The sequence below is a fragment of the Ursus maritimus genome, unplaced genomic scaffold (assembly GCF_017311325.1).
Source record: "Ursus maritimus isolate PB19 unplaced genomic scaffold, ASM1731132v1 scaffold_23, whole genome shotgun sequence".
NCBI lineage: Eukaryota > Metazoa > Chordata > Mammalia > Carnivora > Ursidae > Ursus > Ursus maritimus.
In genome coordinates, this window is record NW_024424786.1 from 8,635,257 (window position 1) to 8,661,876 (window position 26,620).

At 35.4% G+C, this 26,620-nt stretch overlaps 1 protein-coding gene across 3 annotated transcripts in view; it reads left to right on the forward strand.

Annotated features, from left to right (window-relative positions):
- Window positions 1–26,620, forward strand: part of PRMT3 (protein arginine methyltransferase 3) — a 124,363-nt gene that overhangs the window by 65,845 nt on the left and 31,898 nt on the right. For all 3 annotated transcript variants that reach the window (XM_040638897.1, XM_040638898.1, XM_040638899.1), the window contains 2 exons: window positions 12,109–12,296; window positions 14,506–14,592. In XM_040638897.1, coding sequence (XP_040494831.1) covers window positions 12,109–12,296; window positions 14,506–14,592 — 275 coding nt within the window. The remainder of the gene's footprint in view (window positions 1–12,108; window positions 12,297–14,505; window positions 14,593–26,620) is intronic.

Here is a 26,620-nt window from a genome sequence, read left to right on the forward strand (position 1 = left end):
CTAGTTCTTTTCATATTTTTATGCAGCTAATATTAGCACTGAGGTAATCTGGAGGCATATTGAAGAGAGGTCAGCATTTAACTGCCTAGGCAGTGCTATTGAATGTTGCTTGTTAACAGAATTAAGAGAAAAGAAGGCAAAGTCAGGAATGAGTAATGTGAAGTAGACTATTTAGCTTATTTTGTGTCTGAGTATGCCTGACTATCCCCAATCATCTAGGTGCTCGTTCTTCTGTAATAAAGCAAATTTTTCTTTATGTTTTTCTGAAAGAAAGATTTACTAAGCAACTAGTGCAATGATTTTAGAAAGAATGATTGAATTATGAGAGAGGGAAAATATTAAAGATTCATGTAAGCATGAGGGGACCACAATTGATATTTTTCCATGAATTTAGGTTCAATATATGTCTCACTATATATACAGTGGTATGGAGTAAGTCCTTTATAAAACACAGTCAGCCAGAGTATTTCTTCTCCCTGTTATCACCAAGCAAATTCTGTAGTATTTTGGAGGTATTCATTTACTGCTATTACTACTAATAAAAATAATCTTATAAAATTAATGAAAATGTATTTACTAAAAATTGCTTCTACTATTTTTAGCTAAGATTTACAAAGCACTAGTTGTGTTCAGGAACTGTAGTGTTTTATATTCAGCTAGCTTATAGATAAAGAGGAAAACTAAGACAATGATTTGCTGTGGGCAAGGGCATGGGTTAAATACCTAATGGGTATAAGGAGGGGCACTTGTGATGAGCACAGGGTGTTGTATGTAAGTGATAAATCACTAAATTCTATACCTGAAACTAATATTGCATTGTATGTTAGCTGGCTGGCATTTAAAATAAAAATTGGGGGGAAAAGAATGATGTGCTATGACCTAAGCATATTTTTACAACAGGAATTAAGACAAAAACAAATGTATGTTTTAGAATGACTACATAGAATGTAAATATTTTATATCCTAACAATGTCAAATACTACATTTTACAAAAATTGGGAAGAGAACGCAGGGGGCAGGTGGGAAGAAGTGTATATACTTGAGTTGCATTATCTTTAATAGCAGGAATTCCTGGACTCTCATTTAAAGCTGACAAATCAAGTAATAGAATTGTAAGCACATTTTAGCAGTACAGAGTTAATATTAAAAGAATACTGTTGATTATTAAAATTTAGTGGTAAGGCTTGTGGTGAGAGATTATGTCTATATCTCGATTGTGGTGGTGATTACATGACCGTATGTGTTTATCAAATCACATAGAATTATACACCAAAAAAGCCAAAAAGAATGAGTTTTATTACTCGTGTAAATTACGCCTTAATAAAAGTGACATTTTAAAAAAGCGTAGTGGCATTTCCCACCTTGAAGCCAATTGGACTATGACATGGTTTGATTTCTTACTTTTCCAAAAAATATATTAAAGCTATATACTAACTCTATGCCCACCTCTGTATTTGCTGTTAGTATCATCAATATTATCTACCTTTTGAATTTAAAAAAAATTATGATTAAAGAAAGGGAAGGGGAAGAATAAAGAAATATACCGATTTTATCATTGTTCATGATAGCTTAATAAATAGTGTTGAAAATAGAGAACTAAAGGTATTCTATAATGTAATTACATAGTTAGCTACTAAAACAAAAACATAAAACTTCCTAAATATAAGAACTAACACTTAGGAAAAAGTCAAAAAGACCATGTAGTGAACTACTTAAAACAAAACAAACAAAAAAGAAACAAAAACTACAGATACAGAAAAGATAACATAAAATGGTAGAGTGTGAACAAAAAAATGTCGTATCCATAAATTTAAATGGGTTAAACTCACCTGTTCAGAGAAAAAGAAGTTCAGTTTGGGTCACCAAAAAAAACCCCTAATTCTGTGTCCTTTATATAGGCCATCTAAAACAAAATTATTTGGAAAAGTTTTAACCTCTAACTTAAAAAGATATTCGAGCAAATCCCCCCCAAAATGAAAGTAGCAGTCATGGTATTATTGATACCAGACAAGAGGGAATTGGAACAAAATGTTATGTAATCAGTCATATGAGTAGGGCTTAGAACTAAGACATAAAATCATGCCCATATTCATGGATACTCAAAAGGTTTTTAACGAAATACAATTTACATTCTTGATTTTTTTGAATGAGAATATGAATAGTCAGACACTAGCTTGTATGATAAAGTATATTTATCTCAACTGAAAATCTGTATCATGTTTAATGGGGAAATACTAAAAACATTTCCTCTATAGTCAAAACAGGATTTGGATGGCCACTATTGCACCATTATTTAATATTTCACCAGAGGTACTAGTCCGTGCTATTGGAAAAGAGAAAGAACATAGAAGATAAATCAAAAAGGAGATAAAGCTAATTCTATTTGTAGATGATTCAAACCTAGGCACTTTAAGTGAATCAACTGAAAAATGATAAGAAATAATAAAATAATTTAGTACATTATTGAGCTACAAAATAACGTAATTAGAAATAAGCAAAACTTATATGCAAACAGCTTTACTACTAAAAGACAGAAGATAAATAAATGGAAAGATAGACCATGTTCTTGGAAAAAGAGACTCAGTGTCATAAGGATACTGATTTTCCCAAAATTAATTTAAAATTTAGTGTAATCCAAAAATATTGACATTTGTTGAAAAGAGATGGTAAGTACATGAGAGTTAATTATGCTCTTTTGTTTTTGTATTTGATATTTTTATAGGATAAATTTTATAAAATTGTAACTCCAACAAACAGGTTTGGTATTTTTAATTAGGATTTTTAAATTTTTTGGTAGTAATGGCAAGGAAAACTGAGATAGAAGGGTGCCAGGGTGGGGGAGCAGGGGACAGGAAGATTAGTGCTACCAAATATTAAAACATATTACAGAGCCTCAATAAATAAAACAATGTTCTTGAATGGACAGATACATTGAGCAAAATTGAGAATCCTGGTATAAACCAAATAATATATGGCATCTCATATAATTAAGGAAATTGTTTACTGTAGTGAATTCTGTTGAGACAGTTGGGTAACCCTCTGTGTTAAAAAAAACAAAAACAAAAAACAAAACACAGCAGTGCCTGGGTGGCTCAGTAGGTTAAGCATCTGCCCTCAGCTCAGGTCATGATCCTGGGGTCCTGGGATCGAGCCCTGAATTGCCTGTGTCAGGTTCCCTGCTCAGCAGGGAGTCTGTTTCTCCTTCTCCTGTTGCTGCTCCCCCTGCTTGGGTGTGTTCTCTCTCTCTCTCTGTGTCAAATAAATACAATATTTTTTTTAAAAGAAAGCAAAAAAATTATAAAGTAAAAAATCCACGCAGTGTAAATATTACACAAGTCAAGGTTAAGTGCAAAAAAAAGGATAAAAATACTAGGAGACAGGGTAACCTGGGTGGCGCAGTAGTTAAGCGTCTGCCTTCGGCTCAGGGCGTGATCCCGGCGTTCTGGGATCGAGCCCCACATCAGGCTTCTCCCCTAGGAGCCTGCTTCTTCCTCTCCCACTCCCCCTGCTTGTGTTCCCTCTCTCGCTGGCTGTCTCTGTCGAATAAATAAATAAAATCTTAAAAAAAAAAATATTAGGAGACATAGGTGTATTTCTTTATAAACTTGGGGAGGGAGGCTTTCTAAATAAGAACTTAGATTCAGATGCCTTTATTGGAAGAAAGATTGATAAGTTTGATTAAGTAAATTTCCAAATGGCAGTATATGCCATATGCAGAGTCACACGAGAAAGTACAGACTGAAAAAGTTTTCGATTCCTGTCACCAACAAAAAGCTAATCTCTGTAACACATAAAAAGATCCTACAAATAAGACCACAAATCCAATAGAAAATTGCACAAAGAACTGAATGGCAGTTCACAGAAAAGGAATACAGTTGACTCTTAAAAATGCGCTCAGTCTCGGGGCACCTGGGTGGCTCAGTCGTTAGGCGTCTGCCTTTGGCTCAGGGCGTGATCCTAGAGTCCTGGGATCGAGCCCCACATCAGGCTCCTCCCCTGGGAGCCTGCTTCTTCCTCTCCCACTCCCCCTGCTTGTGTTTCCTCTCTCGCTGGCTCTCTCTCTCTCTGTCAAATAAATAAATAAATTTTTTTTTTAAATGTGCTCAGTCTCTATCCTATTAAGAAAAATGTCCAATCTGGGGAATCTTTGTCTTACTCAAGATTGCACTGAATACTCCTGTGCTTTTCCTTGAAGTTACAGCTTTGACATTCAGGTCTGTGGTTCATTTCAAATTAATTTTTGTGTGTGGCATGAGGTAAGGTTAGGTGTTAATATTTGCTAGCACTCTTTGTTGATATGATTATCCTTTCCCATAAATTGCTTGGCATCTTTGTTGAAGATAAATTGTCCATATATGTGTGGGTATGTTTTTATATTCTGTTCATTTGATCTCTAAGTCTCTTTTTTCATCAATACCATATTATCTTAATTACTGTATTTGCTTTGGCAGTTTGGTCCCTGTGAGTGTGTGTGGTTTTTTTAAAATAAATTTTAGAATCGTTTTGAATCTGTCAGTCTATCAATTTTAAAAAGATTGGTAGAATTATGATAGGATTGTCTTGAGTATTCGAATAGATCAACTTGAGAATAATTAACATCTTAATAGTGTTAATAGGTCTTCCAAACCATAAACACAATGTATCTTTTCATTTTTTAAAGTCTTTAATTTCTCTTGGCTTTATTTTATAATTTGCAATGTAGAGATCTTGCACATCTTCTGTTAAGTTTATTCTTTTTAAAAAAATTTATTTATTTGAAAGTGTGTGTGTGTGTGTGTGTGTGTGTGTGTGTGTGTGTGTGTGCGCGCGCGCATGCGTGCGTGTGAGCTGGAGAGGGACAGAGAGGGAGGAAGAGAGAGAGTCTCAAGCAGACTCCGAACTGAGCATGGAGCTCTTTGCAGGGCTCAATCTCACGACCCTGAAATCATGACCTGGCTGAAATCAAGAGTCGAACACTCACCCAACTGAGCCACCAAGGTGCCCTTGTTAAATTTAGTTTTAAGTATTTAAATTTTTTTTGTCATTTTTACAGGTGGAAATTTTTAAATTTCATTTTTCAGTTGATGACTACTAGTATAAAAATACAGTTGGTTTTTGTTTATTAACCTTTTATCTTATGACCTTGCTAAGTTCACTTGATAGTTCTAGTTGTTTTCTAAATTCCTTGGGCTTTTCTGTGTGATCAATCATGTTGTTTGCAAATAGAGACAGTTTTTTACTTCTACCATTCCATACACTCTACCTTTAATTTGGGGGGCGGGAGATGCTATAACGCTTTGAATAAAATAGGAAACAAGTTCATTTAGATATGAATAAATAAATGAATAATCTGAAAGTTTGATTAATAATGGAATATTTGTTTCAAAGAACCTCCCCACAAAATAGCTACTAATTACAGAAGAATAAATTTCAGCATAGAAGCCTAGTAGTCTCCACCTTGATCAAGTAATCAGGGTTGACATTCTCAGGAATGGGTCAGATTAAAATTGTGGTCTGATAGGAGCATGTAGAAATAATTCATCTCTTTGAAACCATCCTCAGAACTGGTAAGAGTTTTGTAAAATCATAATTGTTGCATAGAAAATTTAAGAGCTCATCAAAGGAGATACCTTCTTCCATATTACTAGGAAAGAATGTTGTTTGTATTGCCTTTCATTACAAGCAAAATGAAAGGTTTTTCTCCCTTATAAAACTAGATTCACATTTCTTCTGGGGTTCTTCAAACTATACATCGTTGAGTTGTAATTATCAAGATTATAAAGTTGAGGACTGCATCCAGTACAGTGCACAATTATCAAGGCAGTCAGTTCCTAACTTACTGTTTTCTGATCTTGCCAGACCATCCTCATTACTGGGGCCTTTTGTTAAAAATATGGACATTCAGGCCGCAAATCAGATCCTTCTGAACCAAAATGTAGGGGGAGAGTCCTGTTTTAAGAATGTATTTGTTTGTTGGTTTGTTTGTTTATTAAGAATTTATTCAAAATACACATTTTCCTTTGTATCACTCGAGGTTATTGTTGGAAGAAAGAGAACTCTACCTTGGCTATTCAACAGAGTAGGAGTTTATTAAAATGGTAGGTAGGGTAGGTTATTCAGTTTTTGTAAGAACTAGAAAACCAGGCTGGAAGGTTATGCAGCCAAGAATAATGTGCAAAATTTTGTTATAGGACCGGTTTAGAAGTGATACCACTACCCTAATATTGAGCACTAGCCGACATAATACATTGCTGATCTTACCAACAGTTGGCATTGCTGCCTCTGAGAAGTAGCCAGAACTTTAGGTGCTTATCATTGGTGGACCTAGGTCAGGTGTGCATGCCTAACTTACAAGGGAGAGAGGGAAGGCAACCTTCTGCCATTTCCAGCTTCCATAGAGGGAGGCAGGCCCTGTCTTGTGACATACAGAATTTCATAAATAGTTCAGAAGGGGGCAGCAAAAATAGAGTGGCAGATATATAGGTATATATGCTTCACCAATAGTTGTACCTCCACAATTTTGCTTTGGAATTTGCATTGGAAACCTGATCTATGCTTATAAGAAATTGCCTCTGTTATAAAGTCTCCATTTGCTTCTATACCTTCCTAGTTATTCTCTGTGCAGAAAGCTGAATTGTACAGCTTACTCACTGCTCCCTCATTTCTACTTGGTTGCTTTCCTCTTTAGTGTTTCTTCTTGCATCGTGATCTCCTTCCTTAACGCGGCTGGAATAAGTAAAGCTGAATGTTCCCGTTTTCCTCACTTTGCCCTGAAATTTTATTCATCTCCAGTCTTTCTCAACGCCTTTCCCCTTCCTCTTTCTCTTTCAACAAGTGCCCATTTACCTTGGGAAAATGGGATCCCTCTTTGCCTTTCTTCTGTTTGAAAAGCATAAAATGTAGCATCATGCATAATGGAAAGCATATAGATTTTGCAAGTAGACCTTATGTTGAATCCCTGCTTTGTCAGATAACTAGTTATCTAGTTAGCTGATTAAGACTGGTAACCTGGGGGGCGCCTGGGTGGCACAGCGGTTAGGTGTTTGCCTTCGGCTCAGGGCGTGATCCCAGCGTTGTGGGATCGAGCCCCACATCAGGCTCCTCCGCTATGAGCCTGCTTCTTCCTCTCCCACTCCCCCTGCTTGTGTTCCCTCTCTCGCTGGCTGTCTCTATCTCTGTCAAATAAATAAATAAAATCTTTAAAAAAAAAAAAAAAAAAGACTGGTAACCTGGGCAGGTTACTTTACTGCTACCAACTTCAGTTTTCTTATCTGTAAAAAGAGGATTATAATCTAGCTTTATAGAATCAGAATCATTAAATGAGATGCTCAAAATGAAGTAGTTGCTCAACGAAGGTTAAATCCCCTCCTGAGTTACATCTGGTAAACTATAGATTCACGGTGAAATGAGCTATAGCTAGTAAAATGAAATTAGTGTTAGGTTTATACCTTATAAAAGTTGCGAAATGAATTTAAGCGTCATGCTATTAAGACTTGACTTCCACATAGTTTATCTCAGTGTAATCAGCCACTGCTCATGGTTCATAGTGCTTGGAGGTTTCCTTTAGTATTTCCATAATTCGCTGTCTACTTTCTCATCTTCAAATCTGCATTCTTCACACTTGTTGTTTTGTTTTGTTCGGTGGTATTGCAGTAGTATCATTTTCTACTGTTTAAATAATTTTTCAGTGTATATTGCAGCTAGCTAAGCTGGCCTAGTCACTATTTATAAGTTAATGATGGGAAAATGTTTCCGATTTCCAAATAAGAATTAATTTTTTAAGATATCCTTATTATATAAATTGGAAATTGATTTTTGAGCTTATTCAACTTCAGAATATTTGCTGATTTAGCAGCTTGGTAGTATGCTTGCCTTTATACATGTCAATCAAATTTGTCTTTGTTAGTTTACTAAAATCTTTCTCCATATTGTTGACGTGTATTGTGAAAAGAATAGTTTATTTTGACTTATTATCTCCTTTTGTTCTAAACCTTTTTACTATCTGGTTATTTATATACATGCAGTGATGCCAGTGCTTACTAGGAATTGTTTCTTTATTCATCTCAGTCTTACCCTTTAGTGTCCAAAAGTTTGTGAGGCATTTCTAAGGGATAAAGGATTTCCCATCTTTATCTATTCACCATGTGAGCTGTTCTAGTGACAAATGAATTCTGGGCAGTGAATCGAGAAGGACACAGATGTCAAAGCCATGAATTTATAAATGGTCTGTTAAGAGGATGCTTTGTCCAATCAGTGCTTTGTTAATTTCACCTACAGGAAGAAATAATTATTCAATTATGCTTCTATCTGACAAAAATCAAATGACAAATGTGTCAGAATGCGAAGGTAAAGGGTTAGTCAAGATTCTGGCAGGTGGCCCAAAATTTTAGCCAGCTGTAAGAAGGTGGATATGGAACTAAACTGACCTATAACACTGATTACAGGTCCTTTATGAATATTCATAGCTCTTACTAACAGATAAAAAATAATTTCATTTCTAAATGCTAACAAAGAAATCATGATTTTCTGTATCTTTGTGAAATATAATTACCTTGAAAAATATACCTCAACACACTAGAAAAAGTAAAATCATATTCCTCTTTTGTTTCTCATTACCAAAATAGTTTTAAACCGTTCTTTTTTAATTTATTTTAGTAAATTGTAGTTTTTCCTTATGATAAAGTTACCCTTATTTCCTAGTACTATTACTAGTATATCATAGTGCTTGATACAGAGCCAGGGGTCAGCTAACTTTTTCTACAAAAGACCAGACAATGAATATTTTCAGCTTTGTAAGCCCTCCAGTCTCTGTTCCAACTACTAGAACACAGTGCAGCCATAGACCATAGGTAAATAAATGAGGGTGGCAATGTTGCAGTTAAACTGTTTACAAAATCAGAGAGGGGGCTGAATTTGACCCATGGGCTATTGTTTGCCAGCCCCTGATATAGGGACTAATGATATTTTAAATTTTTCACTGAGATTTTTAATAATATCTGAAAAAGAAGAACTCTGAGCTATGTTAAGTAATTTGAATGTCTGTGCACTACACAACTTGGAAGGATACTCAGTTTCCCAGAGACTATAGTGTGAATGGCACTCCCTGAAGTAGTACAATATGGTGGCTCTGATAATGACCTCCCTCATCCATTTCTCTCACATCTATATCAGGGGTATCCATATCTGGCCTGCTGCCTGTTTTTGTAGATAAAGTTTTATTGGAACATAGCCAAGCTAATTTATTTACCTATTGTCTGTGACTGCTTTCACAGTTCTAGCAGCAAAGAGAAATAGTTTCAACAAAGACCATATGGCCCACAAAACCTGAAATAGTTATTTTACAGAAAATGTTTGCTGATCCCTGATCTGTACCCTAACTATATTTCTCTTTAAGGATGGAGTTACAGGGCAAAACATGGGAAACTTGTATGATTGTCATATTAAGTCCAACAAAAGATATATAAAGAAGTTGCCAAATATCTTAGAATTCTGTTTCATCTTCAGTGTTTCTCATCTAAGGATCTGGTTCAAGAAACTAAACATGCTTTCCTATAGCTAATGCTCTTGCTGGTTCAGCATAGTCAGCAACAAATCAGATACTTTGAAGAATTTGTTTTAGTCAGGAATTTAAACACTGTCAAGACACTCACCATGTGTGCGGAAGAGCAGGACAGTAGAAGTAATTCACGGTCCATGGTAGCCCAGTACCCAGGACTCTAGCCCAGTGCAGCTATCACATCTGCCTCACATACCCCCTTAGGGAGGACTTGAGAAACTTCTTATCAGTGACATAGCACCAAGTATTTTTTCTGGGTATCTCAATTGCTTTGATGCCAACAGATCTTATCATGGGCTTTATAGGAAGATAATTTAGGGCTGCTGTCATTGAATAATAAATTCCTAAGGCTGTGGATAAAAACAAAGTTTGGGGGAAGGGGAGACTTACTTCTCTGCTCTTTAAGTCTGAAAACTAGTTAATAATCATGAAACTATTTCTTTTGTGCATTTCTTTGGTACATATGTACTTGCTTTCAGTTTATTGAGATAAGAAAATGGTATTTCTATTTTAATTCATGAATCCCCTGAATCTTATCTGAAGGACAAAGTGAATTTTGTTATTTACTTGTCAGAGAAAAAATCAATATTTTTAAAAGTGTTTTAGATTTTTATTTATTTATTTATTTATTTGAGAGAGAGCAGAGCAAGTGAGAGAGAACACAAGTAGAGGGGAAGGGCAGAAGGTGAGAGAGAAGCGAATATCCGCTGAGCAGGGAGCCTGATGTAGGGCTCTGTCCCAGGACCTGGAGATCAGGACCTGAGCTGAAAGCAAGAGGCTTAACTGACTGAGCCACCCAGGCACCCCCAATATTATTTTTTTAATTTGGTGCTGTACAGACCCTTTACCCTTGTTATTAGAATAGTTTCTTCCTGAATCACTCTCTTCTGTCGCCTCTTAACACCTACTCTCCTGGTTTTCTTCTTGCTTTGGTGGCCCCAGCTTCTCAGCCATTTATTATCAGCCTCCTTTCCTTCCACACATCCCTCAAATTCTGGTACTCATCATGTACTCTCCCTAGAAGACCTCATGAGCTCCCATAACTTACATTTCCATTCATATGATCATTGTCTCAATTTATATCTTGAACCCAGATCATCTCTTAAATCTCAGGCCTCTTTATTCAGCTGCTTATTGGATATTTTTACCCATTTGTCAATAAGCACTGAACTCTTACGTTCCTCTTGAATCTGCCCTTATTTATTCCCTAATGTAATGGTTAGCACCATGATCTGCCCAGCTGCTAAAGCTAAAAACTGTTGCCCTTGGCTCTTCCCTCTTTGTTACCTCCACAGCCAGCCCATCCTGTGAGTTCCTTCCTCCTAAATATCCCTTGAACAATGTGGGTGTTATGGGCATCAACTGCCCCATACCCTGTGTGGTTGAAAATCTGTAACTTTTGACTCCCCAAAACTTAACTACTAATAGCCTACTCATGACTGGGAGCCTTACCAATAACATAAACAGTTGATTAACACATTTTATATGTTATATGTATTATATATTGTATTCTTATAATAAAGTAAGCTAGAGAAAAGAAAATGTTATTAATAAAACCATAAGAGAAAATACATGTACAGTACTGTACTGTATTTATAAAAAAAAAAAAATCCATGTGTAGATGGACCCGTCTTGTTCAGGGGTCAGCTAGCTGTATATACCTCCCCCTTTCCATTCCTACAGCCATCGCTCTCCTTCAGATCCCCTGGGTTATTGCAATTATCTCTTATTTTGTCTTTGTCTTAATCTTGCATCTTCCCATTCATTCTCCACGTTGTATTCCATCTGGCTTTTCCAAAACCAAAATCTGATCAGATTGTTACCCTATGTAAAATTGTTCACAGGCTTGTCATTATTCTTAGAATAAAATCCAGTTTACTAACATGGTTTATCCAGCCAAAGAAAACATAGAAAACATTTTCTTTGCACCCTTATTACCTTTGTAGTCTTATATCTCATTTTCTCAAATTGGAATGTATATTAATTGTGATCCCATATGCACACCACTCACTCTGCCTAGAACACTCCCTCCCTACTCCTAATTTATGTGGTCTTCAGTTCTTATCTTATATAATACCCCTGCACCCCTGTTATAGCCAAATCTGAATTAGCTGTTTTGCTCCCTCAGTACCTTATACCTCCCCTTCTTAGTGTTTATTACATCACCAATAATTGCCCCTTTTTAAATGATTTGTCTTTTTCTGCGTTTCAGAGTAATGTATAAAGTTTTAGTATCTTTTTAAAGTTCACATATTGTAATTTTAATATTAAATATGTTCATTGCAGGTTTATTTAATTATGCTGTCTTGTTTTAATTATTATAAGAACCCATCATTAATATCCTTATTTTAATGTTGCCATCAACTGTAATGGAAATCTTTGTTTTAAAAGAGGCTACAAGATGGAACTTGGTTATTTTCCCTGATCTATACCTCTGTTAATCCCCCACTACTAGTAATCAATTATTAGTAACTCATACTGATGATTTTGGGATTTATATTTAGCCTTTTAAAAAGTGTATTTTGCCACAAAGGGAGATAATGGTAAATTGTTGGGTATTTTATCTGTTACAGTTTACCCCGATATTTGCACTATCAGCCTTGTGGCAGTAAGTGATATGAATAAACATGCTGATAGAATTGCTTTTTGGGATAATGTCTATGGCTTCAACATGTCCTGTATGAAGAAAGCAGTTATTCCAGAAGCTGTTGTGGAAGTGTTAGATCCGAAGACTCTTATTTCAGATGCTTGTAGTATTAAGGTAGGTGTTTTCACCAATTTTATTTTAACAGAATTGCCATTTTTATTAGTTTTCATTTGTGAGTTAAGTATTTGAAATTAATATATTGATATTATATATAGGCCTTCAAAACAGTTATTATTCTTCCCATATTAGACAGTCTGATGTACCTTGAGGTTACAATATTTACCAGTTGACTGTATCATCCTTTGGAATCACTTCTCTTTGTATATCGCAGTTCCTTATACTGAGGGTTTGAAGGTGAAAAGTCCTACTGTATTATCATTTCTGCTTCATCACCACCTCCCTGGCCTTTTTCTAGTTTCTCATTTACAGCCAGATTATTCATTCATAGCATATATTCTACACAGTTTAATGTCTCACATTCAAATTTCTTCCATCTTTTCAGATTAAGTAATTACAGCGAATTTGCCTATGAAGCTAAAGCCCTACTCTGTTCAGATTTCTCAGTTAATTCCTTTTGTGTTTTAAATCTTATTGTTTACCATGTCAATCTCTAGTTTTATTGTGAATTTTGCTGTGTCAAATTTACATGGGTTAAATAATAACTTTGCAGTGAAAAGTCATTGCTTTTCTTAAAAACTCCTTAATTTGTTTCAATTAGATAAATATTGTTCAGTTTTAGGTTCAGAACATTGTCTGCTTTTTTTGTCACATTGTCACATTATTACTTTCATAGCATCAGTAATTGTTCTCTGCATAAAATGGATATTCAATAAATATTTGTTAATTTTAATAGGTAAAATATTTAACGTTGGCATAGAGTAATAAACATAAAAAGTTTCTCAATAAGAGCAAGCTGATTAAAATTGCATTCAGCTTTTAAGAAAAAAAACTAAAGCCTGGTTAATGATTATAGTACTGTTGAGTGCTCTGGTACACTGATAGTAAAATTTATTTGTATTCTTTCATTCCGGTAGGAGTGTACAGTTCTAGCCAACTCAGCCTCAAGGCTGTGCAAAAAGAGGAGGGTAGAGGGGGAGGGCTAATTTTTCTCTCTAGAGCTCTTTGTTTAATGCCAAAAACTGCCGTGAATAAGTAGTTGAAATAGAAAATTTTAGACTGAAAATGAAGGTGTTTAAAAAGTACACATACCCTTTCTTTTTTTTTTTTTTTAAACATTATGTATTTACTTGTTTATTTGTTTAGGTAAATGTATTTTGTTCCACAATCCTTTACCAATAAAAGGCAACCACACTATAACTTCTTTAAAATTTTCTCAAGCTGTTTAAAAGATGGTAATGGCTTAAGTATGTAGTCCTATGAATTGTGTATGTTATGTTGCAATCTACTCATGGCAAGTCAGGCCTCCATGGCCTCCCTCTGGTCCCACTGCAATGGCTTCTCCCCATCTGCTCTCCATAGTGAAGTGAAGAAGGACTTGAACCAGGGCAGAACAGGAAAATAAGGCTCTTTGGCCATTGTTTTCCTGAGTTGAATCTTCTTCCTTGGCTCGGCTCTTTGATATTAACTGTTATGGTGTTTCCTAATATCTAAAAAACTTATCTTCCAATGCAGTTACAAAAAGGAATTCTAAAAGGGGCGCCTGGGTGGCTCAGTCGTTAAGCACCTGCCTTCTGCTCAGGGCGTGATTCCAGAGTCCTGGGATCGAGCCCCACATCAGGCTCCTCCCCTGAGAGCCTCCTCCTTCGTCTTCTCCACTCCCCCTACTTGTGTTCCCTCTCTCTCTGGCTGTCTCTCTCTCTGTCAAATAAATAAATAAAATCTTAAAAAAAAAGGAATTCTAAAACACCTTATCCTTTTCATTAGCCTATGTTTTCAAGTTGGCATTTCCTATAAAAATGTTGATCTTATGTGTAATTTATAGCAAATGTGTACCACTGGTGGTATACAAAATTATTTTAGTTGGAAAACAAGAAAAGAATTTTATTTGAAAAATTTTAGTGTTTCTTAGAAAAACTTTAACTAGCACATCAGAGCCATGATTTGATACATAGTATTCTTACAAGAAGTCTAAGTAAAAAAAGTACTAATTTGGTTTAAACAAAAATTAACTAAATGATAGTGCCAGTAGCCTTTAAATTTGGAAACAGTCCCAGAAGTGGGGTTTGAATGATTAAACTTTGCAAAACATTGGTTTACAGTAATCCTTTATGCATAAAAAAGAAGTAATATTTATCTGGTTGGTTTTGGTTTTGTTTTCACTATTTTTACTAAATTCTTCCTTTCATTCTTTTTTAATGGGTAGCAAATAGATTGCCATACAACATCTGTCTCAGCTCTGGAGTTTTCTTCAGATTTTACCCTGCAAATTACAAAGACATCCATGTGCACGGTAAGCTGTTTCATCTCCTCTCACAAATCTCACTAGCAGTGCAGTTGATTGGCAAGCTAATGAATTAATTACCAGACTTGTGATAAATGAAAAAGGCTATTGCCTTCGACAGTCTATCTTTGCCTTTGTTAGGCTATTAAACAGATCTGTTTTGATAGGTCAATAGACTTCAAAAAAGTTAGTTTTAGTTGAGAGGAGAAAGTATTAGGATACCATGTTTGCATAATGATTTTTTTTTATAGAGTCTTCCTTATTGCCTCTCGTGTAACTAATTGAGAGCACTCATCCTTATCTTCATAGGCAAGTTCATGTCCTACACCTCCTAATGACTCTTAACACAATATGGATGGAAGTAAAATATGTTTATTTGGTATAATATTTTATATTCCTGTATAAAATATAATAAAGAAGTGATGATTTACCTTTTGTTAAAGAAGCGTCCTGGTGTATGGGCATTAGAAAAGTTAGACAATCTGGATTCACATTTGGTTCTGCCACTCACTAGTTTGTTACTTTGCTCAAGTTACCTAGGTATTCTGTACCTCAGACTAATCAACTGCCTTAAGAAAATGGTAATAGGGGCGCCTGGGTGGCGCAGTCGTTAGGCGTCTGCCTTCGGCTCAGGGCGTGATCCCGGCGTTCTGGGATCGAGCCCCACATCAGGCTCCTCTGCTAGGAGCCTGCTTCTTCCGCTCCCACTCCCCGTGCTTGGGTTCCCTCTCTCGCTGGCTGTCTCTCTCTGTCAAATAAATAAATAAAATCTTAAAAAAAAAAAAAAAGAAAAAGAAAAATGGTAATAATTTCTATCTTGTAGACTAGTTACACAGATTAATGAATTAATATATGTGGAAGCACCTACAGGGTAGGCAGAAATGTTAGGTTATTAAAACATATTAATTTTTTTTCTTTCTTAAGTAATTTCTAAATGTATATTCATACTAAGACAACAATATTTTTTACCAGGAGACTCAGAATGTTAATAAAATGTGGGCCTTTACTTAAGAAACTATGAATTTACATAGGTGGTATTGATATAAATATTTATGTTATTTAAAGAATTAATTGTATAGCTTTTGAAATCCTAATTATACCTTAAAAAATTAAAATTTTACTGAAAACTATGTAGCCAGGAACTATGTGAAACAGGTTACAGTCATGTTGACATTGACTCTTGAACCTGATTTTTTAAAAGACAGACATACAAAAGATTTTATGGGTTCTTAAAAATTGTTTCTGTTCCTTTTGATCCAATAATTATTCTATATCCAAGTGAGTTTAACAATGTGCTTTGATGTTTTGAGGAATTCTTCTCATTGAAGTTGGTTTTACAGTTTTTAAAAGGTAAATATCTAGATCCCAGGTTTATGATTTGGGGCACCCATTATATTTGTTTAACTGATAAAAAACAAAATTTCATTCTTCCCATTCATTTCTCCCAGATTTCCCATTTGTCCTTTTTGGTAACTGAAATGATTTGGTCAATTGAAATTACAGGCTAAAGGCTTCAACTCTTAGATTTACTCTGTTTGATGTTAGTAATCCTTGAGAGTTAAAAAAAAGACCTCTTGATTAATGACAGTTGATCAATCTATAAGGGGATTCTTAGATAGAAATTGCCGTATTACCAGTATTATTAAATAATATTTTTGCAAATCTTCTTTCAGTGTCTTTCACATGAATCAAATTAGAGCAAATGTAAAACTGTAGTGAAGACCTGAAAAGCTGTGTGTTTTTAGTTGTGCATATTTTTTAGCTTTTTGTAGACAAAGGGGTTTCCTGAGTTTTTTTGAAATGTTCTTTATTTCTTGCGTTATTGGTCAGGGTTCTTAGTTTCAGACAACAGTGTCCAAATCAGCTTGTTAAAGCAAAAGGTGATTTACTGAAGAGTTAAGTAACATAATTCCAGACACATTGGGAGAGCTAAAGGAATAGACAAAATACTCTGAAACCGCATCTTAGAACTAGCCTGCTACAAAGCCGCCTGTACCACTACAGGCCCTGTAAACCCTAAAGTCCTTGGCCCTCTCAGTAAGTGGTAGGCACCACTGACAACCCCAGGTAAACAGAACTCTTCAGTACCATCCTGTTCCTATCCTCCCTGCCCAGGTCATGCTGTTCAGTTCTTCTGTACAGATCTTCACTCAGCACATCTACTTGGCTGCACATAGGTCGTGTTGTACCCTCGTGATTAAAAAGTTTTAGGAAGTAGGTTTAGCTGCAGTAGTGTTATGTTACAGAAAGAGTTTCACAAAGCATATATAGAATTATTTTCTAGTCCTATTATTTGCCATAGAATATAAGAAGCTTTATGCTGAAATAAATTATACTTATCCTTCAATGATCATAGTTTTTTTTCTGTATATTTAAAAGAATAAAATAGAAATAAAACACCAAAAAAGCTGGTAATGTCTGTTTAACACAAAGATTATGATCAAAATTTTGGTATTAAAGAACATATCAAATAGGTACTTGCTGCATTTGTTCCTGTACAATCAGAGTTCCATAAGAAAAATGAATCAGAAAGAAACTGTTATATTAACTTATATCTGTAAAGAGGCTTTTAGATTTATATTTTTATTCCCAACATGCCTGAATGATTTTAATATAAAAGTCTGGAAATGAGGTAGGTCTGGGGTTTAGGTAGAAGGTGGCAGAAGGTTGAAGTGGACTTGTATATGTCTGATCACTGCTGAAAAACATACTTCCGTAACTCACTTTTGAAAGGAATGTATGGTTTCAAACCATATTTATTTATTGGATGCATGCCAGGTACTGAACATAGTACTTATTCATTGTTAAGCCTTCTGAGATTATTCTATCAAGTAATTTGTCAATATAAGTTGTCTTGGTGATAATATCTAAGTCATTGGACACTTGCATGTCAGACAATGTGCTAATCACTTTAAAATCATTATTTCGTTTAGTCTTCTCAATAACCATTTGAAGCAGGTACTAATATTCCCATTTTATGGGTGAAGAAAAATAAATCACTGTGTCTTACTTGTGAAATATCCTGACCCCCCCAAAAAACTCTGGTGGGGTTGTACAAACTATTAAAGGAAGATACAGAAACTTGTGAACGAGATATTCGAGGTGTAGAAGAAAGGAGGTAGCCTGTTGCATTTGAAACATCTGAAAAATCTAAAACATGTTGCATATGAAACATCTGAAAAATGTGATTCTCAGCCAATAGTCTAGCAGTTGTTGGTAGGGAGAGAGAAAGAGAGTATGATCAAAATGCACTCTTCCCCAGGGGCACCTGGGTGGCACAGCGGTTAAGCGTCTGCCTTCGGCTCAGGGTGTGATCCCGGCGTTCTGGGTTCGAGTCCCACATCAGGCTCCTCCGCTATGAGCCTGCTTCTTCCTCTCCCACTCCCCCTGCTTGTGTTCCCTCTCTCACTGGCTGTCTCTATCTCTGTTAAATAAATAAATAAAATCTTTAAAAAAAAAAATGCACTCTTCCTCAGAGGTAGGGCTGACAGATTTATATGATAAAATAAGTCACATATCCCATCCTCTTTGCTACAGAGAAAAAAGTAGATCTTCGAATTTTTTTTCTTCACATTTTCAAAGTATATTTGTTGTTATTTGGTTATCTGCATGTCTTGGGAACTTTCCTTTCCCAGCATGCTTACCCTAACGTGAGCCTGGCATGAGTAAGGTTTTGTGGCCTGTAATGCCTTTATTACATTTTCATTATTTGTGAGTCCCAACTATCCATCCATATCTACTCCAGCTATCTTTTGCTCTTTGAGGTGGTGCCAACTCCTTACACTCTTCTGCTACCAACCATCTGGAGCTGTTATGCAAGCCTAGTCTCTAAGGCTGCTTTTGAATAGATAGATTATTCGCCTGGTTACTTGGGAATAATCCACAACAAAGGTATTAAAAAGGATGAGTGCCTAATTGGAACTTTATTTCTCCTTTATATTGTATGAAGAATTAGTGAAAATACTAAAAAATAAATAAAAAATTTAAAAAAGCAATACCTGCCAAAGAGATGGAAAAAGTTACTTTGGGGAGGAAGAGGTATGGCTTTTTTAGATAAAGAAAAAAGTATCTGCTTTTGTACTGCTGAGTACAAACCTTCAAATATATTAAATACTTTTTTCCTTGTGCTTGAAACTTGAATGCATAGCCAAAAAGTAAGATGGATGATTTCTCTGAGTAGTTAAGCCCATTTTAAATATATGCATAACCATTTATTTCTAATGAGATTCTAAATTTGTAGCCTAATTAAAATATTAGAGGAAATTGGATTTTTCAAAGTAACAAGATGCTAAGAACACCCCCTTTGCATTTAAAATCAACAGGATGTGTGCTGTAGACTGATAGTGTTTTTAGATGGCTTTCTCAAGTTTGTTAGAACCTTTAACAGAAAACGTCTTTTCTTTGCAGTCTTCACCACCAACACAAAAGGCACATACACACACCACAGAAGAAATTTAGTAACATTTTTAATGTAGTGTTTTGCATTAACAAACTTTTTTATGTTTTGGGGAATTTAACAGGATAGGATAATCATATGTAAGTGTCTTGGATCTTGGTTAAAGGATAATTTTCCATTGAATACTAGTAGTGCATACATAGTGATTTTCTGAGCATTTTTTATGTATCATATGATACTATTGACAGTTTAGGTCAAATTGCTTTTTGCTTTTATGATGGGATATGAAGTTTAGTTAGCATCTGACTGTCACAACAGCCTGCCTAACCTTGCAGTAAATGAGCAATTAAGTACATTATTATATTATGGAAAGTTTGTAAGTGTTCAAAAGCAAGTGGTTTAAAGCCATACGATCTAGAACTAATATGTTTTATTTTGTGAGTTCTAGTGTATTTTTAATGTCATTTATGTAATTGTGTAATATTCTCCCTTTGTGTTCCAGCAGCATTTATGTTGGCATCTGTCGATATAAGCTCCTTAAAGATATAGGCAAACATACACATTAAATAACTCTTCATACTGCCTTTTGTATAACAAATGAGTTGTTTACCTTAAAAAGGAAAATATTTAAGATTATTTTATAGATTACATACATAAATCTTTGACATGTAAAGATTTTTATTTGATGTAGTATCTCTTAGAACAATCATTTTTATATATTAATTTCAGCATTATATTTTCTTTTATTCCACATCTTTGTTAGCATGCACTGGTATAACAATGTTCAGTTTGTATAAACTTTCCTTAATATAGTTCTAAACCTCATTTAACAAAGAATGATATTCTTCCTAGGCATTTTTCTTTTACTACAGTTGCTAAATTAAAGATGAGCCACTTGAGTAAATAAAGAACAGCAGACTTTTTTTTATATTTGTATTTAAAAACCTCTGACAATAAAGTCTTTTGGATTTTATCAAAGTACATTAATATGAGTTCAGTGGCATTGAGAGGTTTTTAATTTTTTATCATAACTTTTAAAATCATTCATATAAGAATTTATATTAAGATATTTCAGTTTGTTAAGCAAATATTAAACAATGACTGCGTCCCAGACACTTGTCTGAAATCTATGCACAGACGCGCGCGCACACACACACACACACACACACACACACACAAAACCTATTCTCTGTCCTGAAAAGGCACTTAAATGAGAGGAGATGGGCTAAGAAAATTTCAGTATGAATATGAAATTATGAGTGTAGAGTGGTTGGGGAATGGGAGCACAAAAGAGATATTTTCTGGAGGAAAAATTGTAGTTGGTCATTAAATTTTATAGCCAAGATTCTATGAAGAAGAAGAAAACACTTTGCCCCCCCAGAAGATTTTATTTTATTTTATTTTAAATGAGGAAGCCTGTTTCCAAGGATGAAAAGATTGAAGGAAAAGACTAAAGTATAGTAGCCATTTAAGAAGTTCACTTTGAAATAATTTCTATTTACCTATTTTTTAATTCACTGGTCTTTTCTTCATCTGTATTCTTTCTGCTGTTAAAATAGCCACTGAATACTTTCATGTTAAATATTGTTTTTCAGTTCCATAATTTCAGTTCTCATTTTTTGAATTATCATTCTTTAATTTTTTTTAACCGGTTTGGTCAGTCTTTTTATCTCAATTTCTTAACATATTTATAATCACTCTTTTAAGGTCTATTTGCTATTTCCCTAAGCCAACTGTGATTCTACTTCTGTTATTTTTTTTTTAATTTTATTTATTTAAGTAATCTCTACACCCAATCTCTACACTCTTTGTGGGGCTCAAAACTCACAACGCCGAGACCAAGAGTTGTGCACTCCTCCGACTGAGCCAGCCAGGCACCCCTGTTTGCTTTTTCTCTTTTGATTATGGGTCACATTTTCCTGTTTCTTCTCATATTTCGTAATTTTATACTTTGTTCTAGCCATTATTTGAAAAGATAATACAGACTAAAATAGGTAATATTTTCCCTTAGAAGAGCTTCCGCTCACCTCTGTCTGGCAGCTAGGATTGAAGGACTGATTATCTAATCTGGAATGGAGCTTGGTGGGGACTGGATACCAGGGGCCCAGGATCAGGCCCCTCCCTCTCACCGGTTTCCTGGGAAGACAATCAAAATACAGCTGAGTTTAGGGAGAAACACAAAGTCAGGATATTTATGAGGTTTGGAAAATCTGATCATCAGTGGATCTCTCAGTCAGAGCAAGGAGTTGGGTAGAGGGAGGAAAGGTCCTGATACAGATTTGGCATGGCTCACGGTCTGGTTGAGAATTGGTAGACACAATCAGAGGGTGGGTTTCAAAAGTGAATCTTGAAAGTAAACAGTGTAGTTGAGCCCTCCCTTCTTAAGAGGGTATTTACTCTCAGGATTAGTTGAAAGGTCTGTTGTTCGTATAAACAGTTTTTCTTAAAGTGCCTGAAACAAACCACTTCATCTTCCTGGGCAAGTTTCTGGAATAGCAAAGAGTTGAATAGTCATGTCATGTTAATGGTGACAGTGAAGTGTGTGCTTCTAGATGATTTTGGCTTTGGGATCTAAGCGTTGCAAGAAAACCTCTCTGCCTGCTTTGCAGCACAGCCACCAGTTTCATCAGCCTTCTGGGTTTGCTAGCTCTACCTGTCAGGCTTCTCTCGATTCTTGTGTACCATACGAGCTCAGACCTGACCATTAAAAATTGACTGGGTTCTCCTTGTCCCAGCTAGGTTGCTGTGCCTGTAGCATTTTTGCTCCTTTTCCCTCCAAGGGTCCCAGCATTGGATAAATGCCGTCAGGTATGAAAGCCACGGTTTCTCTCTGCTCAACTAGGGAGGGCTGGCTGGCTTATCCCTCTCTGAAAAGAGTTTATCTAGACTTCTTTGCTTCCAAGGTTCTTCGATGGCTTTAATGAAAAATACGATTGTTTAATTTAGCGAAGGCTTTTTTATTTTTGTTGTTATATCAGAGTGAGGGGATCTTTTGCAAACCTCTGCATCCTAACTAGAAACAGAAGTTCCTGCATACATTGTTTCTAAATGCCCGATCTGGAAAATCTGGGCCTCCATATTTAAGCTTTTTGAAAGTTAGGAAAAGTAAATGAACATAAACAAATTTAGTCCATGAACTGAAAAATAAATTGTATGTTATCTCCCAATTCTCATTTTGGTTTTCTTCACTTTTTTTAAATGACATACTTGATAAATGATAGAAGGATATATTTAAGAGGCAGTGATATTTAGCTTTTGATGGAGTCAAAACAAGTCTTTGGTTTACAGTTTTTTAAGACTCATGCAAGTGTTATTAAATGAAACTTTAAAATGTTTAAAATTCAAACTTTAGTGATTCCTTACTCGTAGTATTATTTGTTTTTATTTTACTTTTTAATTAAGCTTTAAATTTTTCTAATAGCTTACAAAAAAACTTCAAATGAGCCTATTTCTTTGTAATTGGGTACTTAAATCTTTCAAGGCTTTTGAAAAATCTCTGACAGTAGAAACCTGCTATTCCAAACTCATTTCTTGGGTATTAAATCAGCTCTTAGTACTTTTAGGTGTAAATTGACCTAATTTTGACCTTGCAAAGCTAATCAGCTAAAGAAACTAATTATTAAAACACATCTGTGCTGCTTAGAAATCGTAAGATTTGTTTTGAACTTGCATCATAGATTTTAGTGGGACATCTGGTATATATTTTAATAGGCTTCATTAAGTAAATTTTATGTGTTGGGGGAGGACATTTCTAATTATGTGATTCCACCTCTCCAGTCAGTTTTAGGTTTCTCCTTATATAAATGACCATATGATCTAGAGCATGGTCCATAACTTTATACTCTTCTCTGAAACCTGAACCTTTGTAGTTAGGCTTAAATGGTGGTGACAATACTTAAATCTCTTCAATTATTCTCAGAAACTGTTTTTGAATAGTATTATTGCTAAGAGCTGCAAGCATTGGGAATATAATAACAAGCCATAAATGAGGGAGATAGATATTTAAATTCACTTTATGGTTACATGTGATAAAGGCATTCAGGTTATATAAGAAAATGCCGATATTTTTTAGAGATGTAAACTGAAGTGTGTAGGGGAGAAATGACATATCAGGCATTTGCTTTAAAACAGTTCAGCAAAAAGAAGGGGGCAGAGGAAGAATAGATGAAGTAAATTTGCCAGATAATGGTAACTATTGACTACAGGTAATAGGTACTAAGAGTTTCAGTGATTGTGTATGTGCTTAAAATTTTTCATACGTTGATGTTTTTAAACAGTAATACTAAGGACAGCATTCTAAGAAATGCGTAAGGGTTATGAGGCAAAGGTACTGTGCTAAGTTGTTTCCATACAGCTCAGCTACGTGCTACAGCTCCTAAAGCTGAACACATGCGTATTCTGTGGCTTAACTACTTCACTCTTAGGTCTTTACACAACAGAAGTGTGTTCATGTTTGCCAGAAGATATGTACACAAGTGTCCATTGCAGCCTGCTTCTTTATAATCCCAAACTGGAAACAAGCTAAACATTTATCAGCAGTAAAATGGATACATAAATGTGGTATATTTATGGAGTAATATATATCAATGAAAAAAAGATGATCTTGAATGTACACTACAACCTGGATGAATTGTGCATGAACAGAAAAAAAGTCTGGAAAGTTTGAAAACATACCATGGGGCAACTGGGTGGCTCAGCCAATTAAGCCCCTGACTCTTAATTTCGGCTCAGGTCATGATGTCAAGGCCCTGCAGTTGAGCCCCACTTCAGGTGCTGTGCTCAGTGGGGAGTCTGCTTGAAGATTTTTTCTCCCTCTGCCCCCCCCCAACTTGCGCACACGTGCACACACTCTCAAATAAAGCTTTAAAAAAATAAAAGCATAATTTTTAATACAACATGGCACTCTTTTACAAGGCATCTATTTCATCTGGAACCCAGCCAAAGAAATGATCTGTGCCACTGCGGGAAGAACTGGTTGAATTGAACTTACTGAGGGATGGTTTATACATTAGTCTCTAATGTAAAACCTTATTAACGGATTTTCCAGAGTAATTTTCATTACCTGATTTGCCCATTATGTGACAAATTCTTTACATAATATATGCCTCTACTGTAAAAGGAAGCTTTGTCTCATATTCAGAGGGACTCTATCTAGTTTTGATATTGTTAGATTTGATTCAAGTGCAGGTGTATCCTAAGCATTGCCTACAAAATCTTGGATACTTCCACTTGACCCCTCCTTATTTTTCATTTTTCCCAACTACAGAGTCTAGCCTTCTGAGCTAAACCTCAGAGGATTTTATTTTAGCCTTTTTAAAATCTGGACTTTTTCAACTTTTTTTCTGTGTTTAGTTACCTTCCTATCTATTTTTGTATTCTTTCCTTGGAAATATACCATTAAGAAAAATTTAATTTTTAAAAAGACATGTTTCCCACTTCCTATGAACTTTGAGATATATGTTCATTGAGTAGCAGGATGAATCACCTGCAATATTAAACCATTATTTAAACCTGCTCAGAGAGAATGCAGAAGTCCACAAAGTGAGGAGCTCTGAAGTCAAGTAAAGTAACTTGTCCTTAGAGTGAATAGAGATTCCTGTGCTTGATCCTCCTTTGAAAGCCAGGCTGTAAATAAATGCCTCTGAATCTGCATTTTTAAAAGTTCATTAACAGTGATTTTAAAGCCTCCAGTTGAGTTATATTATAAAAGGATTTGAACATCATATCGTTCTAAAATGTAATTTGAGTGGAGTGCTGAAATTTTTCTGCTGTATTATAATCGTAATTCTAGATAGGAATAGGGTCATGCTGGAACTCATCAATGCTAAGGATCAGAATAAATTTGAGAGAAATAATCACACTCAGGCAGGACTGAAACACTTATCTCAAGCACAGCAATAAGCATAAAAATGGTTTATTTATCAAATAACCAATAATAGTGAACTCTTGATTAGACATGTCAGGGGAGTTCTCCCTACACTTATCTCAGAGGCTGCCTATTAGCATTATTAGGTTGTGATAATAAATGAATTTGACCAGGTACTTTCCTCTTTAATTCAGGCAGTTATCCCCAGAGTAATGACCTATAAGGAACTAATCTTCTCAGTTCAGATTTCCTTTGACTTATGCTCTGGCAGAAGCCATCATGACTATGGGCATTCAGAAATTCTAAACATCCCAAAGTATCTAATATTTCCAGCCATGTGATGTATATGTATGTATTCACAGGAAGGATCAGTCTTTATTGGAAGATGAGTCAAGAATTGGAAAAACAAATTTTTGTTACAAATGCTGTATGGCTCAGAACATATTAGTTACCAAAATCAGTCCATCTTTCTCTTTTCTAAAAGACCGAATGAGAAAAGAGCCAATCTTGAAATAGTAGGGAGTTTTCTAAAAATTATTAAAATCAAAGAGAAAGGTTTAAATAGTGTTAATGTAACACTTGGCTAACAGCTTGAGCTTTAGGGGTGCTGGGGTGGCTCAGTTGGTTGAACGTCTGACTCTTGATCTCAGCTCAGGTCTTGATCTCAGGGTCGTAAGTTTGGGCCTTGTGTTGGGCTCCGTGCTGGATAAGGAGCCTCCTTTAAAAAAAAAAAAAAAAAGCTTCGGCTTTAGACCCAGTGAACTGAGTTTACTAGTATGACTTTAGAAAGAGGTATTTAGTTTCTGAATTTCAGATTTTTCATCTGAAAAGTGGAGATCATAACATGAGTACCTACCTCCTAGTTATTATTTTGAGTGTTCTAAATGAGATAATGCACACAAGTACTTACCACTATGCCTGGCACATAGAAAGTGTCCATAAAATAACCCAATTAGTATTTCATTCATTTTCCTGTCTTGTTCCATTTTTAAAGAAAGGGTTGTTTGTTTAGTTTTATTTTTAACTTATCCGTTTGGTTATGGAGATTTTAGATTGTGAGAATTGATAAATGGAATTTACTTCTTCCATCAGGATTGAGTAAGTGTGACTGATGTGGCTGTACGTACCACCTCAAAGACTAGCTTTTTGGGTTTTTGTTTTTTTTTTTAATTTTATTTGTCTATTAGAGAGAGAACAAGCAGTGGGGAGGGGCAGAAGAAGAGCGAGAGAGAAGCAGACTTCCTGCTGAGCAGAAAGCCTGATGTGGGATTCCATCTCAGGACCTAGAGATCATGACCTGAGACGAAGACAGACACTTACCGATTGAGCCACCCAGGCACCCTCAAAGACTAGTTCTTTACAGGTGAAGATAATGCAATGAAAACTCTTTAATCTGTCCATATACCTGACTATCTGATGTACTGGAGAAATGAGACCTTTCTTCAAAATGCTTCATTCATGCAAATCAGCTGCTTCTCAAAGCAAAATCACTTCTTTTCTACCTACAGTTTTGCAAAGAGTCATATTTTAAATTTCTAGATCACAACGACAGTGACATAACAATTACAGAATGCCCTTTGCTTTAACAAGTGATATGTCCTGGCTGTCCCGAAAGATTCTACCACAGCATTCCATCTGATTTCTTATTCTTTTCTCCTCGTCCTTTCATTCAGTGTACAACCCCATGGAAATAAGAGGGGCCAGAGTCAGTCCTGGGGCCCCAGAAATGTAAGTCATTGTCTCACCCAGCAGAGTACAGAGAAAGCAATCAAAAA